The sequence below is a fragment of the Aedes aegypti genome, chromosome 3 (assembly GCF_002204515.2).
Source record: "Aedes aegypti strain LVP_AGWG chromosome 3, AaegL5.0 Primary Assembly, whole genome shotgun sequence".
Lineage (NCBI taxonomy): Eukaryota > Metazoa > Arthropoda > Insecta > Diptera > Culicidae > Aedes > Aedes aegypti.
In genome coordinates this window covers 116,413,188-116,427,967 of record NC_035109.1, presented here as the reverse complement: position 1 = coordinate 116,427,967, position 14,780 = coordinate 116,413,188, and the positions used below count along the sequence as shown (strand labels likewise).

Sequence of the window (14,780 nt, the reverse complement as noted above, 5' to 3'; positions counted from 1 at the left end):
GATCGCAGTAGGCAGTTGAGAAGAAATGGCTTTTCAAATTGAGCTCGCTGTATAAAATTTATTGACCCTTTCGATTTTAGAATTTCTTTACTTTTCTTGTTTAAAGCAGCTAACGTAGTTATACAGTTCAACTGTAAGCTAATTATCATTGATTTGCACTTTCGACCCATCGGTTGACTTCAACGATACCTTGGATACCACCCTGAGAATTGTTGTTTGTTGCTATTATTCAAAGCATTCTCTTCCTTAAACATGCTATGATTGGATTGCTTGCTTCAATGATAAAATGAGCCTGCGGTTGAATTTCTAGAATATCTAGAATTTGATTGTTTAATCAATGATCTTTAATGATAATAAGAATCGTTCTTACCGGAAAATACAGTGTATAAAGTGAATTTTATATTCTGTCCAAAGATTTGTTCCAAATGTCCTGTGTCTTATCATTATCGATATATCCGCATTTATGCAAACTATCTGTTATTTAAAAAAGTGAAGATATTCAAGAAAAATATATAAAACTTGCTTCTATGCTAACGAGATATGTAGAGGTTTGTGAAGATTTGGAATAATTTTTAAAACTATGTTCAAACACCACAATTTGGGATGAAAACTCTCACAGTTTTCTCTGTATTTTATTGCAAGTATGAGAAAATTTTCAATGACTAAATACAAAGGGTTTTCAATGCCTCAAAAGTTTTTGAAAAAAATATGCATGTAAAATCATAAAATAGTTTAAAATTTCTCTTCCTAGTTTTCTTCAGATTTTTTTTATTATGCCTAGTCCGATTGAACTTGTGTAAAGTGAGCGTCCTTCTACATCTATTCCAGTTTTCATATATTGAGTTTTTCGGAATCTAATTCGCATGGTTTTAAATTAACTAACTCATTATGCATGGTAAAGATAGATAAATTATTAATTAAATTATGAAAAAAATGTACGTGCTCAGATGGGGCTCGAATCATCGACAAGTACTTTACCAGCTAAGCTACCGAGCTACTTGGTGACCCAATAATTCAGAGTATTACAATTTTCGAATTCAAATTCACGGTCTACGCAAACTTTTGAGAAACTATTGATAAACAATCAACAATTATTATTTTTTAAACTGATTTTGAAAAATTAATTCCATTTGCAACATTGTTTGTTCAACTACATTTCATTAAAAAACACTTATTACGTAGAGAAATTATCGATGAAAGACGTGGGAAGAAATGGTTAAAACTCTAGTACAAACAGAATTTATGTGGGTGAATTTGCATTCCTTTTCGTTTTATTTCAAATAATTGAACTTCATTTGAATTCTATGTCACATCATTAGATTGTGAACAAAAAAACGTTATCTTGTCAAAATATACCAAAAATATTAAATTATAATAATGTACACTACACATAATGATCAATCGATATTGGACATTTTTTTAAGGTTATGTTCTACCTTTGTATGAATGTGTGCTGCTGTAATCGATTCACACATATTTCGAAACAAGTATTGGGAACCTCAAATGCTAAGGTCCCTTGACCCCCCCGAAGTGAGTTGGCTATTTACGCCCATGGTAGTCCAGGTTCAAAACTTTTTTTTTCTATATTTTCAAATATTTTTTTAAATACTGTCGAGGCTCAAAATTTAGTGAAAATGTGATTTTGTAGTCAGTTTTAAACAAAGAATCTGAAATTGAGATAATATCAACATTCCTTAATTCTTCCAGAAATCGTCCAGAAATTCCTTTACAGATTTTGGAATAGGATCATTTCTCCAGTATTTGCTCTACAAAATAATAGCAATACCTTCAGTATTTTCTACAAGGTTTACTCTAAAAGTTTGCATTCATCCAGATTCGATCCCCCAAGAATTAATTCACAGTTTTTGCAAGGCTTTTCCAGAAAATTTTATTAGGAATTTCTAAATTAACCCCAACAGGCAATCCTGGTTAAGTTGCTGTTGCATTTTTTCTTGGAGTTTATTACTTTTGCAGTTCTTTTGAATTTATCTTAATTGATTTCTTAGGTATGTGTTGATGGATTTTTAAAAATTTAATTTAATTCAATACTCCAGCAAATACTAAAGCAAATATTCCAGTGATTCCTCTGTTCTACTTATTTTTCTTCTTCTTTCTGGCGTTATGTTCCAACTGGGACAGAGTCTGCTTCTCAGTTTAGTGTGTTCATGATCACTTATTGACTTGTGTTCCCAATCACATTCATTTAAGCAACAAAGCATAAAGTACAGCAAAAGAAAATGAATATCATTATTCCATGTTTATGGTATATATTAGCATAACATCACATCCACATGATTAAAAAAATTGTAAGGCATTTCTTAAAATCAAATGAATTTTGGGTTCCTCTCAATATTTTTGAGATTTTTTAAATGTTTGTAAGTGCTGTTCAACCCACTTCTTAGTTGTACCGTAAAACGGGGTATCTTTGATAATGCGGGTAACTTTGATAGTGCGTAACCCACCACATACTAAACAAAATAACATAAATTCAGTTAATTGGTTAAGCAAAACGAATGCAAAACTAAAGAATAATAGTATGACACTTCATGTAAGAGCTTTTTTCATTTGAATCGAGAACATTCGAGGTTTTTTATATAAATATTGAAAATTGACACAATATTAGCATTTTCGAAACGCTTAAAAACAATCTGTTCTACAATCACTGTTTGATGTAGTTTTGAATAGTTGGCCACTTATCTTTGACAGCCTAGATATCATAGAACTGGAATACGGTCTCAAATCTCTTAGCGAAAATCATTTTCACAAACTGGGACCATTTTTGTAATCTAAGTCAGAAATTTCCATATAACGTTAAAAGCCTAGAGGTATGCAATGCCCTACAAATGTTCGTAATTCATTCAATTTCGTTCGATTTATACCCCATTATCAAAGTTACCCCAAAACAGAAAACCGACTTTCGATTATATGAAAAATTATATAATCCATTCAAAATAAATCTTTTGACCAATCATCAACTGCAATCGATATCTATGATGCCAGTACTAGTTTTAAAAATATAAATTATAATTCTTTGATACAGCATGCATAAATATTCAAGTATTCTTCGAAAAAACTATCAAAGTTACCCCGTTTTACGGTAACATTTATACTAAACCAGTGTAAAGAGTGTCAGATATATTGAAATGGAACCTTATAAAGTTATTAAGAAGATTTCAAACAAACAGAAAAAAGTTTTACCAAAACATGTAAGGATTCCGCTGAGCAACGCTAAGGTTTCATATGATAGAGGATTTAAAAAGACGTTTTTTATGCCTATTGTCAAATTTCCAGCTTTTGACAAGAAAAAAAAACTTAAACGTGTATTCCGCGAAACAAATTCAAAAATTTCGTTTCGTTTCGAAAAATTCCGTGAGATATTTGATTTCGTATCGAGTTACACGAAACATTTTTTAATTTCGTTTCGTTTCGTCATTATCAGCGCAAGATATTCCGCGTATCGTTTCGTTTCGTATCGACATAGAAAAAATCCATATCGCATACCCTTACTGTCTATTATACATTTCGGACACCAAATATACATTTTGGACATATAAATACATATGTGAATATAATTTGGACAGGGGATTTATCTCAATATCCATACAATGGTTTCTTAAAAAGATGATCATATCATAAAATTGTAAGAGTATACATGTGTCTTATGCATTTTTCGCTTATTGGATGTATATATTAGTGATAATCAATAATATCATTAAATGTAAGCAAATATCATCAGATCCACAAAAAACGCCTGCAAGTATGCATGCATACGACTTTCCAGTGTGTTTCATCGGATGACCAAATTATATCAACTGAACAAAAACCATAATCTATTTTGGACATCACCTGATTTAAGCCTCATATACTCATATTAAGATTTTAGATGAATTTAGCTTAAATTTTAGACATATTTTATTATGTTGCTACTTTAAAACTTTTTATGAACGCCAATTCTGAGCGCTTTTATTGCATTTAATGTATGTTCTTGTGATGCATATCCTCTTGCATTCGTAGGTTTCACAGATGTTCTGTTTAAACAATTTACAATTTTGATATTTTTGAAGCGAATTTCTGATTGTTATGAAAATGGTCGTCATTAATAAGTAACTTACTGTATTAATAATGCAATACATGATTTCTCGTCCGTATATTCGCCACCATCTCATTGGAAATGAGCATAAAACGTCTAGCCTGTCCAAATTATATGCATGCCCAAGTTATATACGTTACCCTACTCGATAGGCGTTGCCCCAGGGATTGGCGTCAACTTCTCGGCACAACTCCTTGTACCAGTTCGTTTTTTCGTCGCTATATCATGTTTGAACGCGGCTCTGATCAGTCGGTATGTCACCTTAGGTGTCGGCCAGGGTAGACGCGTCACGCGAAAATCCTTTGGAGTTTGACATTCCATTATTAATAATTGTTATTCCCAACATCCAGGTGTACTAGGTGTCCTCCTCGGATGGCGTAATAGCTGCACATGAAGATTGCGTTAATTTTGACGATCACAAAACCCTCATATGAGCGTACGACTACTCCCTGTCTGGGGAATCGGCCCATTACTTGGATTGCCGTCGTCTCTGCCCTGTCTGCTACCTAATTGCCGTTACCGATATGGTGGCCGAAATCCATGCATCTGAAGCATTTCTCCACCGAATTTGTCTCTCGAGGGATCAGTTTCATCGGGCAGACCGACCACCCCACCTTGACTTTGCCAGCCTCGACGTACCAAATGTACCATGTTTTTTTGTATGTATCTAGGAGTTTAAAAATCTTCTAAAGACTGGCCTGTTGTGTGTATTGTTCATGCACATGCCAGTGTACAGATCTGTTTGGTGCTGTGTGGGATTCACTTTGTGCCTACCCACAAAAAAAACTCTCCTAGGTTTCCACCTTGCAGTATTACTTCGAAGGAGAACTGTTATGTGTTGTTTGCACCGCTTTGTTAGATTTCAACGTATTCTATCATTAGCATGCTAAGTCCTTTGGCTCCTGTTAGTAGCTAGTAATGCTCTCATTTCCGCCATTCAGCGACCCAAATTAAGCCATTTGCCCATCATGCTAAGACCTTTGGCTCCTGCTAGTATTATTGACAACGTGCTATGCTTTCGCCATTCAGCGAGCCTTTTAGCGTAACCTACTGCCGCCATCCAACGACCCATCTTGGAACCAGTTGCTTCTCAACGAAGAAAGTTACCCCAACACCGACCGTGAGCCATTTAGCTCTCGAATTTTTCGACTCTACTCGTATTCTATTCTGGCAATCCTCGTCGGTGAGTCTGCCTTATTCCGAAGGAATTCACTGCGAAACCGACCGTGAGTCATTTAGCCCCCGATTTTTCCACGCCCTCATAAAGAGCCCGGTGGCGGATCTACCCAACTCTGTCAGAGCTCCCCGCCATACGACACCCGGCCCGAATTTTACCGGTAATCATTCATTTGCTGTTTGCTCCATTTCTGCTGGAGAAACGACATTTTCTTCACCTTTCTTTACTGCATTCCAGATATTTTCGTCACTACACATTTTGTCCACGATGTTGCTCACTCGGACGTATTCACCACTGAAAGTTTTCATCTCTCTACGCTGCGTATCGAAGCGCGGGCACTCGAAAATTACGTGTTCCGGCGTTTCCTCTACATCGCCGCACGTCGGCGATCCAACATGGTCGAACCTATGCAGGTACTGTTTAAAACTGCCGTGGCCTGATAGCAACTGCGTTATATAGAAGCTGACTTTTCCGTGTGTCCTGTTCACCCATTTCGACAGGTTTGGAATAAGACGATAGATGCCACTTCCTCATTGTGTCGATTCTTGCAGTCTTTCGAACTCCTCTGGTGCCCCTTGCATCGTAGCACTCACAATCTTCTTCCAAACGTAGCCAAGGGAGCATGCCGGCTATGACAAATACCGCCTCCGACGATATGGTGCGGTAGGCACCCGATACCAGCATGGCCATCAGCCTGAACTTACTGGCAAACCGAACTCGATTTCTCTTCGTCTTCAGCGCAGCTACCCCCGCTGGACCAGCGTACCTAAGGATGGATGAGGACACGCTAGCCAATAACCTGCTCTTGCTATTGTTTATTTCCGAATCGTTCGGCATAATCCTGGACAGTGCCGTAATCACTGTATTACAGTTGAGCCGATTATCGATCATTACGCCGAGCTGTTTCAGTTCACGTTTTGAGGCTATGACGCATTCCTCAACTGTGATTTTAGCCATCTGAACCATTTTACAGTTGCTGACGAGCACCAATTCCAACCAGGCGCTTTTTTCGCTTTCATTCTTTTGGCCGCGCTAAGGACTACGGTATCTTTACGGTACGTACTAGTGGTTCCTTTGTCTGCTAAGTCTACATTCAGTTTTGCGAAGGCTTCGAACAGACTACGACCTCTTGAGTTGGTAAGACGACTGCCCCACTCTACCGTCCAAGCATTGAAGAAGCCGGCTATTACAAGTAGTCTCCGATCAGTTAGCTGGACAGTTAGTTCATTCAGCATCTGATTGTACTGTTCTATTGTCCAACGAGGTGACGCGTAGCAGCTGCACACTAGTACTCCATTGATTTTGGCGATTACGAAGCCTTCGTTCGCCTGGATTACAACTTCTTGGATAGGATACTTCCCCATCGTCCATATTGCAGCTGCCTTCGCTTTATCTGCGATCCAGTTACGATCTCCATGTGGTATGCGATACGGCTCAGACAGGATAGCTACGTCACACCGTCTACACAGTTTACTTCTGTCGACACCTTTGCAGAACTGGGCCAAATGGCCATATTCTAGGCACCTGTAGCGACCTGAGAGACGCTAAGTGTCCGAACATCCGACCTTAATTTTGCCGGTTTTCAGCGCTTTGTTGGCTGCGTCTAATGGAAACTATATCGACGCTATCTGCATTCCGTACGGTCCTCCCCAGACAACCATAAATCGCATGAAAGTTCACGTTACAACTCGTTTATTAATACTAATTACATCAAACTCGCAAAACACCTTGGATAAAGTCGTCAGATTGATGAGCTTCTTCGCATAAAACACTTCTTTTCTGAGTTCATTTGTACATTTTGTCTCGTCCCGTACACTCGTACAAAGTAAGTCGAATCAATTCGTAGCAGCTGTCGAATCAACATTTGTTATCATAAGTTAAGTCGCATAAGATCACAGGTTAGTTCGGTAGAATATTTATACACTCGCATTGTATGTTATTATTCATCACATAATATATGCACGCATATCGCCTCCACTTTTGTACGTAGAAGGCCATTTCGCGACTTCTTATAAGTGAAATGTTGCACATACAAAGCCTCCAGGTGATTTCGTTATACGTACATTTTGGTTGTCTGGGTCTTATCAAGCGTATTGTCATCTCCACACCATCCAGATGACATTGCTCTATCACCACGGTTCCTACCGGTCCCTTCGGTGGTGATTTCGTTCAAATCTTTGCAATGTAGTATCAGTGTAGGACTGAATGCTGTCAACTTCTCGTCCATTTATCTCTCCGTAATACGCTGAGCTTCACCGATCATCGAGTTCATCGAGTCCTTTTTGATTCGATAATCATGTCCCCTGTTTGGGTGCGTCTGATTTTTTGTGCGTCAGCACCAAACTCCTTGAATTGCGGGTCTGTTTTCATGGCTCGCAAGACTTCGGCGCATGTACCTTCGCTTGCTTTTACGACGACCGCTTCACCTTTTCCTTTCTTCCAGATGGGCTTTTGCTTTGTCGCGTTATCCATCCATCTCCTGTCTTTCCTGCTTTGAACCATCCGCCAAGGGGTGTCACCGCCAGTTGCTTGGTCCATCGGTCTTACATCTCCGCTCTTTTGTTTCTTTGATGCTTCCAATCTTTCTTAATATGATTTCAGCAGCTTCTGCACACCGCACCTCCTTTTTCCAATTCTTGGTGGCTTATCCAAGACTATCATGGGTTTTTGTCACGAGGTCGTTACACGCTCAAAAAAGAATTCCGGACAACGTGAACTGACAAAAATACACCGTGAACTACCGTCGCGTTATCATGAAAGTTCCCGGAACCAGGCAACACATTCATCTAAACATGATCTAGTTCACGGTGTATTTTTGCTTGTTCGCGAATTCATGACAGCTGTTCACGGATGCGAGAACGGATTTTTTTTTCTGTGTAATGTCCTTATGCACGTTATGCCTCGTATCGACATACTCGTGGAGCTCATCGAACAGGGTTTTCGCCGCTTCCACCTTCGATAGTTTCGGAAGTAAATTCCATACGATTTGCAACGGCTGTTGATGTTGCGTCTCTTTCTATTCTTGTTCGCTTTGCTGCTTATCGCGTATTCCCTTCTACGCTTTTGCTGCCCATGCAGCTCTTGTTCACGCTTCTGCTGCTCCAGCTGCTGCTGTTGCATCCTTTCGTTTCGCTATGTCGGTGACCACTCTTTGCAAACGGATTCGCCGCATCTCTTCCGTCATTGTTGTTTGAAGTATCTCTTTCCATGCTTTCAGGGTCCCCCCCCCTGCGAACCGCTATCTCCACTTGTCATAAGTAATCGTTTTAGTGATTTCATAGTTGTCTTTGCGAGCAGGGCCATGCAGGGGTTGACACGGTCCTTCATGGGGTACCATGTTCAGAGCCAGATCGACGCTTGTCAGGAATTTTCAACTGAGCCTACACTTCCACCGCCTAAGGTGGAGAGTTTTGAACGTACTAGAAGGCCTGCCAGGGTTTTAACGTAACGGGAGCAACCGTACCACCCAAGCAGCATAGTTTGTTTCAACTCAAGAATAAAATAATCTCTTGAAACTAATCCAAGTTGTCAATGGTTGAAAATATGACTTTCAATTGCACTGAATAGCAACGCAAAAAGCGCAAGAGGTGGAGTCTGTTTGCAACATATTTAAGTTATATCGGAATTGCTTATTTGTGGCAAAATACTTGAGAGAAAAAAAATGAAAACAAATATATGAACGAGAACCAAACTTCCGACCTCAAGATCACCAAACTTCTCCTCTACTCACTACTCCACCAGCTCTTCGAACAATTGCTTCGCCAATGCACTATAAAAGCGACCACATGGCCCATTAATCATAGCTTGTTGCTTATAACTTTACTGCACCCTTCGGGATACAAGTTCATTACTGTCGAAATTAGACCACGCCTGAAATAATCTAAACTTTTTGCAAAAACTTCCGCGCAATATATGAGAAACACCATTCAAACAAACAAACTGTTGCTAGACCATGTTTTCGTTGTTAGATGATACGTAAGGTGCAACTCATCCATATTGCAACTCGATTCAGACAAACAAACTTCTAGCTGTCATACACGTAGTTTAGTGCAACTTGGTCGCAACAGGGATGAATCTTCTTGAGTTGTGGGTAAGGAAACGAAAATTGAATGCAAGTTGCGGATGCTTTAAATGAAAGTAATTTGAAACATAACATTAAAATCGACATTTTGGGAGAAGTTTCAAGAGTTTGTTTGAAAAGTTGCTGGAAACATCTTGACAAACTTGACTTCATTGCTATTTGCAAAGGACATTTGCAGCAAATCTTGTCGTTTCAAAAATGTTGAACGTCAAACAAGAAGTGAAATGCATGTTCATTGGAACGGAAATGAAACTTTATGAGCCTCGATATTGATATGCAACCGAACTAGAACCATGTAAGTTACAGATGCTTTTATTGATACGCGATTGAAACCATTTTTGAAAAGCATCTCTTTGGAAGATGTTTCGTGTGCTACTTGGGCATTAGCCTGCCGTTTCAGAGTGGTGTCACTCGTTCTTACTAGGGAAGTGGAAAAGCACTATTGTCGGCTTCATTACGTTTTGTTATCATGTTGAATCCTTGTGATTGTCTTTCTCCTTACAGCCAGTATATACTGTAAATACCGTAAGTAGGATCTTACTGGTATCGATCCTAATGTGCTCGACGACACGCCTTCTTTTGAGCCATCTATAAGGTTAGGCACTCGGTCACTTAGTTTTAGGAGACAAAGAAAGCGTCAACAGGTGGGTTTTCATTTGCGCTAGGCAGTGCTGGAAAAGTTTGAAGCAGCTCCCGAGTGTATACCAAAGCATAACAAACATCACAAACTCGGGAACTGTCTAGGTGTGAGTAAGTCCGCACCCGTCTGCTCTGGGAACATGTCAAAAGAAGTAGCAACAAGCTCGGGAGCGTTTACTCGCGAGTAACCGAGCAAGGTGTGATTTATTATGGTTTTGACAGACAAATTTAATGTGCAACCATCATATCGACAGTAAACTACTAGTTTGTAGTCAAAAGCCCTTGAAAACCACGAATCTCGGAGGGAAAGCAGCTTTTTTCCCAAAAGCACAATATGACTCTGAACAGCTCCGAACACGTTCGCAAATCACTTTTAGCTTCAGTTACTCGGGAGCCGACAGATGCGAGTAAACCAGCACTCTGACGCTCGGGAGCGTGCGGTTTTGTTTTTGTTCCAGTTCAGAAGAAGTGTTCGCCACTTTCCATCACTGCCGCTAGGGAAAAAATCTCTAGAACCCACCTCCACCAAATGTATCATCAATCGCTAGTATCAAACAGCTTCTATCCAGAGAATCATGGGAAACGTGAACTTTGCTCGAAAAGGACTTGCAAGATCTTAGGGTTTCTGAGCGCCGGCTGCTTCAGACGATTATCGGCGGCGTGCAGGAGAAAAGTGTGAGGCGGCGAAGGATAAATCACGACTCAACGGGCAACCAAGTATCTAGAAGGTGGCGAAAGCTGGAAGAACATGCCGGACAGCACCTGTAAAGATGGTGTTCGTTATGGATGTTATTGGTGGAGTACAGTGAGTTAGGTGGGCAGACCAAATACACAACTATTTGATGAGCACGAGGCAAAACCGAAAATGGAGAGATACGACCACGAACCGAGCATTGTGGCGTGAAATTGTTGATTCAGTGTTATATGTCTAGGTTTCAACTAAATAAATGAAATTGAATAAAATTCATCAATCGTAGCACATCAATTATCATTGATGCGTTCTGCGCCCAAATCCAATAAATTTTTGAACATTTTGCAACTTTAATCTTCCATATCTTCTTTCCTTACAGACCAATGATGCTTTAGGCTCAACATTCAATTGGATATATTTTGTGCCTTTGATTATAATTGGTTCGTTTTTCATGCTCAACTTAGTTCTCGGTGTCCTCAGTGGGTAAGTAATCTCATTTAACCGTATATTAGCCCTATGACCATTTTTCCTTCCATCCATTGCAGTGAGTTTGCGCGAGAGCGAGAAAAAGTCGAAAACCGCCAGGAGTTTCTGAAACTCCGCCGGCAGCAGCAACTGGAGAAGGAACTGAACGGGTTCGTCGAGTGGATCTGCAAAGCGGAGGAAATAATCCTAGCGGAGGACCGAACCACCGAAGAGGAACGCATGTATATAATAGAAGCCCGTAAGAAAGCCGCCGCCAAGCGGAAAAAGCTGAAAAACCTCGGCAAATCCAAGTCTTCAGAAACAGACGACGAAGAAGCCACCACCGAATCGGGCGACGAAGGCATCCTGAAGAAGGAAAAGAAACCGGCCAAGTCCGGCTTCTGGCGAGCGGAGAAACGGTTCCGCTACGGCATTCGACACACAGTCAAAACGCAATGGTTCTACTGGTTCGTGATAGTTCTGGTGTTTCTGAACACCATCTGTGTGGCGGTTGAACACTACGGGCAACCGAATTGGTTGTCGTTGTTTCTATGTAAGTAACACATTGCCTCCACGTACGACACGCTCCCATTTGTGGTCAATGGATATTGTCATCGTGAGCTAAGACAGTGTTTCATCACCAGTTCTCATTGCTAGTAGTTTTCAGTTTGCACAAACTTTTAGCGGTTCTTTTAGTTGAATTTAGAACTTTCAAGTAGTACGGTAGCCATCGGCAAGTGGCAGTTTCCGTATAATGCGGGTTGTCAGGTGCAAAACTCTGTAAGTTTGCGTTCACGGTGATGATGTTGGCCAAAGAATATCATCACGGGAGGAGTTTTGTTTCTCACAGATTATCCATTTCAGATTTATTTTGCAATTTGCTGATGGTGGATCATTTCTCGTTTCGTTGTGCAGTATTGTATTTTGTAGTGAACCTTCCCATATATAGACAATATCGAACTCCTGCCTGCTCAACAGACTTAGCGGTTTAAAATTCATTAGCTGAATACTTTGTTATCGATTTAGTTGAGTTCTCCTTTAGCTGATCTTATATGTATATATTTGCTATATTGAAATCAAAGAAATTTGTGTAACCCATATAGCCTTCTATGTGCCCAACTATCCCCGGCAAGTAACGGAAACTCTACAGGGACCTTGCTTCCCGTCTATTTTGCGATTCACCATCATCTGTGTGATTGCTATTCTGCCAGCCTTGCTAACAAATACAGCCTTCCATCCCAATGCACTCTAAGAACACACTCTATTTAAACTAACACAAAATTTCACCCCTCTTCTAGACTACGCCGAGTTTGCATTCCTAGGCTTGTTCATGTGCGAGATGTTGATCAAAATCTACGCACTCGGGCCTCGCATCTACTTCGAGTCGGCCTTCAACCGGTTCGATTGCATAGTTATCGCTGGTTCAATCTTCGAGGTGGTTTGGTCCGCCTACAAAGAGGGTTCCTTCGGTATCTCCGTGCTGCGAGCTCTCCGGTTGCTGCGCATCTTCAAGGTCACCAAGTATTGGTCCTCGCTCCGTAACTTGGTCATCTCTTTGCTCAGTTCGATGCGTTCGATTATCTCGTTGCTGTTTCTGCTCTTTCTGTTCATTCTGATATTCGCGCTGCTCGGAATGCAGCTGTTCGGGGGACAGTTCATCCTGCCCGAGGGCACACCACCGACTAACTTTAACACATTCACCATCGCACTACTCACCGTGTTCCAGATCCTCACCGGGGAGGACTGGAATGAGGTCATGTACCTCGGCATCAACTCACAGGGCGGACACGAAAGCGGGATGATCTATTCGCTGTACTTCATCATCTTAACACTGTTCGGGAACTACACCCTGCTGAACGTATTCTTGGCTATCGCTGTTGATAATTTGGCGAACGCACAAGAGCTAACCGCAGCAGAAGAGCAGCAGCAGGAACGAGACAAGGAGAAACAGCAGATGGAACTGGAGAAGGAGATGGAAGCACTACAAAAAGCAAAAGATGGCACACCAACGACGGAAGAAGCAGAAGCAGAGAAGGAGAAAGAAACCAAAAAGGAGGAAGCCAAAAACGAAGAGGAAGACGAAGAGCAAGGCGAAGGACCGAAACCAATGCTGCCGTACTCCTGCATGTTCATATTCTCTTCGACCAATCCGTAAGTATCGAAGCCTTTGCATAGCAAGCATCCAAAGCCAAAACTCTACCAATTCAAAATTCATAGCCAAATGCAAAGCAAAGTCCAATGCAAACCAAAACCATCTAAAAATACAGCAATCTTTAGATTGTCCTTAATAATCAATGTTTCTCGTTTTCCCTCCCAATCAGAATGCGCCGGGCAGCCCATTGGGTCGTCAACCTGCGGTACTTCGATTTCTTCATCATGATCGTCATTTCGCTGTCCTCGATCGCGCTGGCCGCCGAAGATCCGGTACAGGAGGACGCCCCCCGTAACATAGTGCTCAACAATCTGGATTACGCCTTCACGTGTGTCTTTACGATCGAGTTGTTGCTCAAGCTGATCGATTTGGGCGTGATCCTCCATCCGGGCAGTTACCTGCGCGAAATCTGGAACATCATGGACGCCGTCGTGGTCGGCTGTGCCGTCATCAGTATCGGGTTCGACATCAGCGGAAGCGATGCCGGTGCCGATCTGTCTACAATCAAGTCACTCCGAGTGCTGCGAGTGCTACGCCCGCTGAAAACAATCAAACGTGTTCCGAAGCTGAAAGCGGTGTTCGATTGCGTCGTGGGATCACTCAAGAACGTCATCAACATCCTTATCGTGTACATTCTGTTCCAGTTTATCTTCGCCGTCATTGCAGTGCAGCTGTTCAACGGCAAGTTCTTCTACTGTAGCGACGATAGCAAACACAACAGCATTGACTGCCAGTTAGTAGCTTAAAGAAGGACATGCCGAAAGATGGTTGATTAACGAGATATTTTTTGCAGGGGTTCATATTTCGTGTTCGACGAAGTGGACGGAATGCCGAAGAAGGCGGATCGAGAATGGAAGACGCAGTACTTCAACTACGACAACGTGGCTACTGCTATGCTGACGTTGTTCGCAGTGCAGACCGGTGAAGGATGGCCACAGTAAGTAGCCTAACTTGCGCCTAGCTTGTTGGTTTCCAGTTCTAAACTTGAGTTATTCCTCCACAGAGTTCTTCAAAACTCCATGGCAGCTACCTACGAGGACCAGGGACCAATCCAAAATTTCCGCATTGAAATGTCCATCTTCTACGTAGTCTACTTCGTTGTGTTTCCGTTCTTCTTCGTGAACATTTTCGTTGCCTTGATTATCATCACTTTCCAAGAGCAGGGTGAAGCAGAGCTTCAGGACGGCGAGATCGATAAGAATCAGGTTAGCGATATGGATGCATGTGAATGAATTAGAATTTCATGTAAAACTTTCTATTCTCACAGAAATCGTGCATCGACTTTACAATCGGAGCGCGGCCACTAGAGCGATACATTCCCACCAAACATTCCGGCTTCAAGTACACCGTGTGGCGAATCATTGTCTCAGCACCATTCGAGTATTTCATCATGTCACTGATTGTGTTCAACACTCTGCTGCTGATGTTGAAGGTTTGTTTACCGGTGCATCAATGAACCACGTGCATGGTTCTTGTAGTGAACAT

The 14,780-nt window shown here is 41.2% G+C and overlaps 1 protein-coding gene across 11 annotated transcripts in view; it reads left to right on the top strand.

The window, feature by feature from the left end:
- The window catches only part of LOC5564344 (voltage-dependent calcium channel type A subunit alpha-1), a 129,697-nt gene that overhangs the window by 92,038 nt on the left and 22,879 nt on the right, over positions 1 to 14,780 (top strand). For all 11 annotated transcript variants that reach the window (XM_021848480.1, XM_021848479.1, XM_021848483.1 and 8 more), the window contains 7 exons: positions 11,058 to 11,161; positions 11,224 to 11,696; positions 12,442 to 13,294; positions 13,465 to 14,028; positions 14,089 to 14,232; positions 14,299 to 14,500; positions 14,563 to 14,727. In XM_021848480.1, coding sequence (XP_021704172.1) covers positions 11,058 to 11,161; positions 11,224 to 11,696; positions 12,442 to 13,294; positions 13,465 to 14,028; positions 14,089 to 14,232; positions 14,299 to 14,500; positions 14,563 to 14,727 — 2,505 coding nt within the window. The remainder of the gene's footprint in view (positions 1 to 11,057; positions 11,162 to 11,223; positions 11,697 to 12,441; positions 13,295 to 13,464; positions 14,029 to 14,088; positions 14,233 to 14,298; positions 14,501 to 14,562; positions 14,728 to 14,780) is intronic.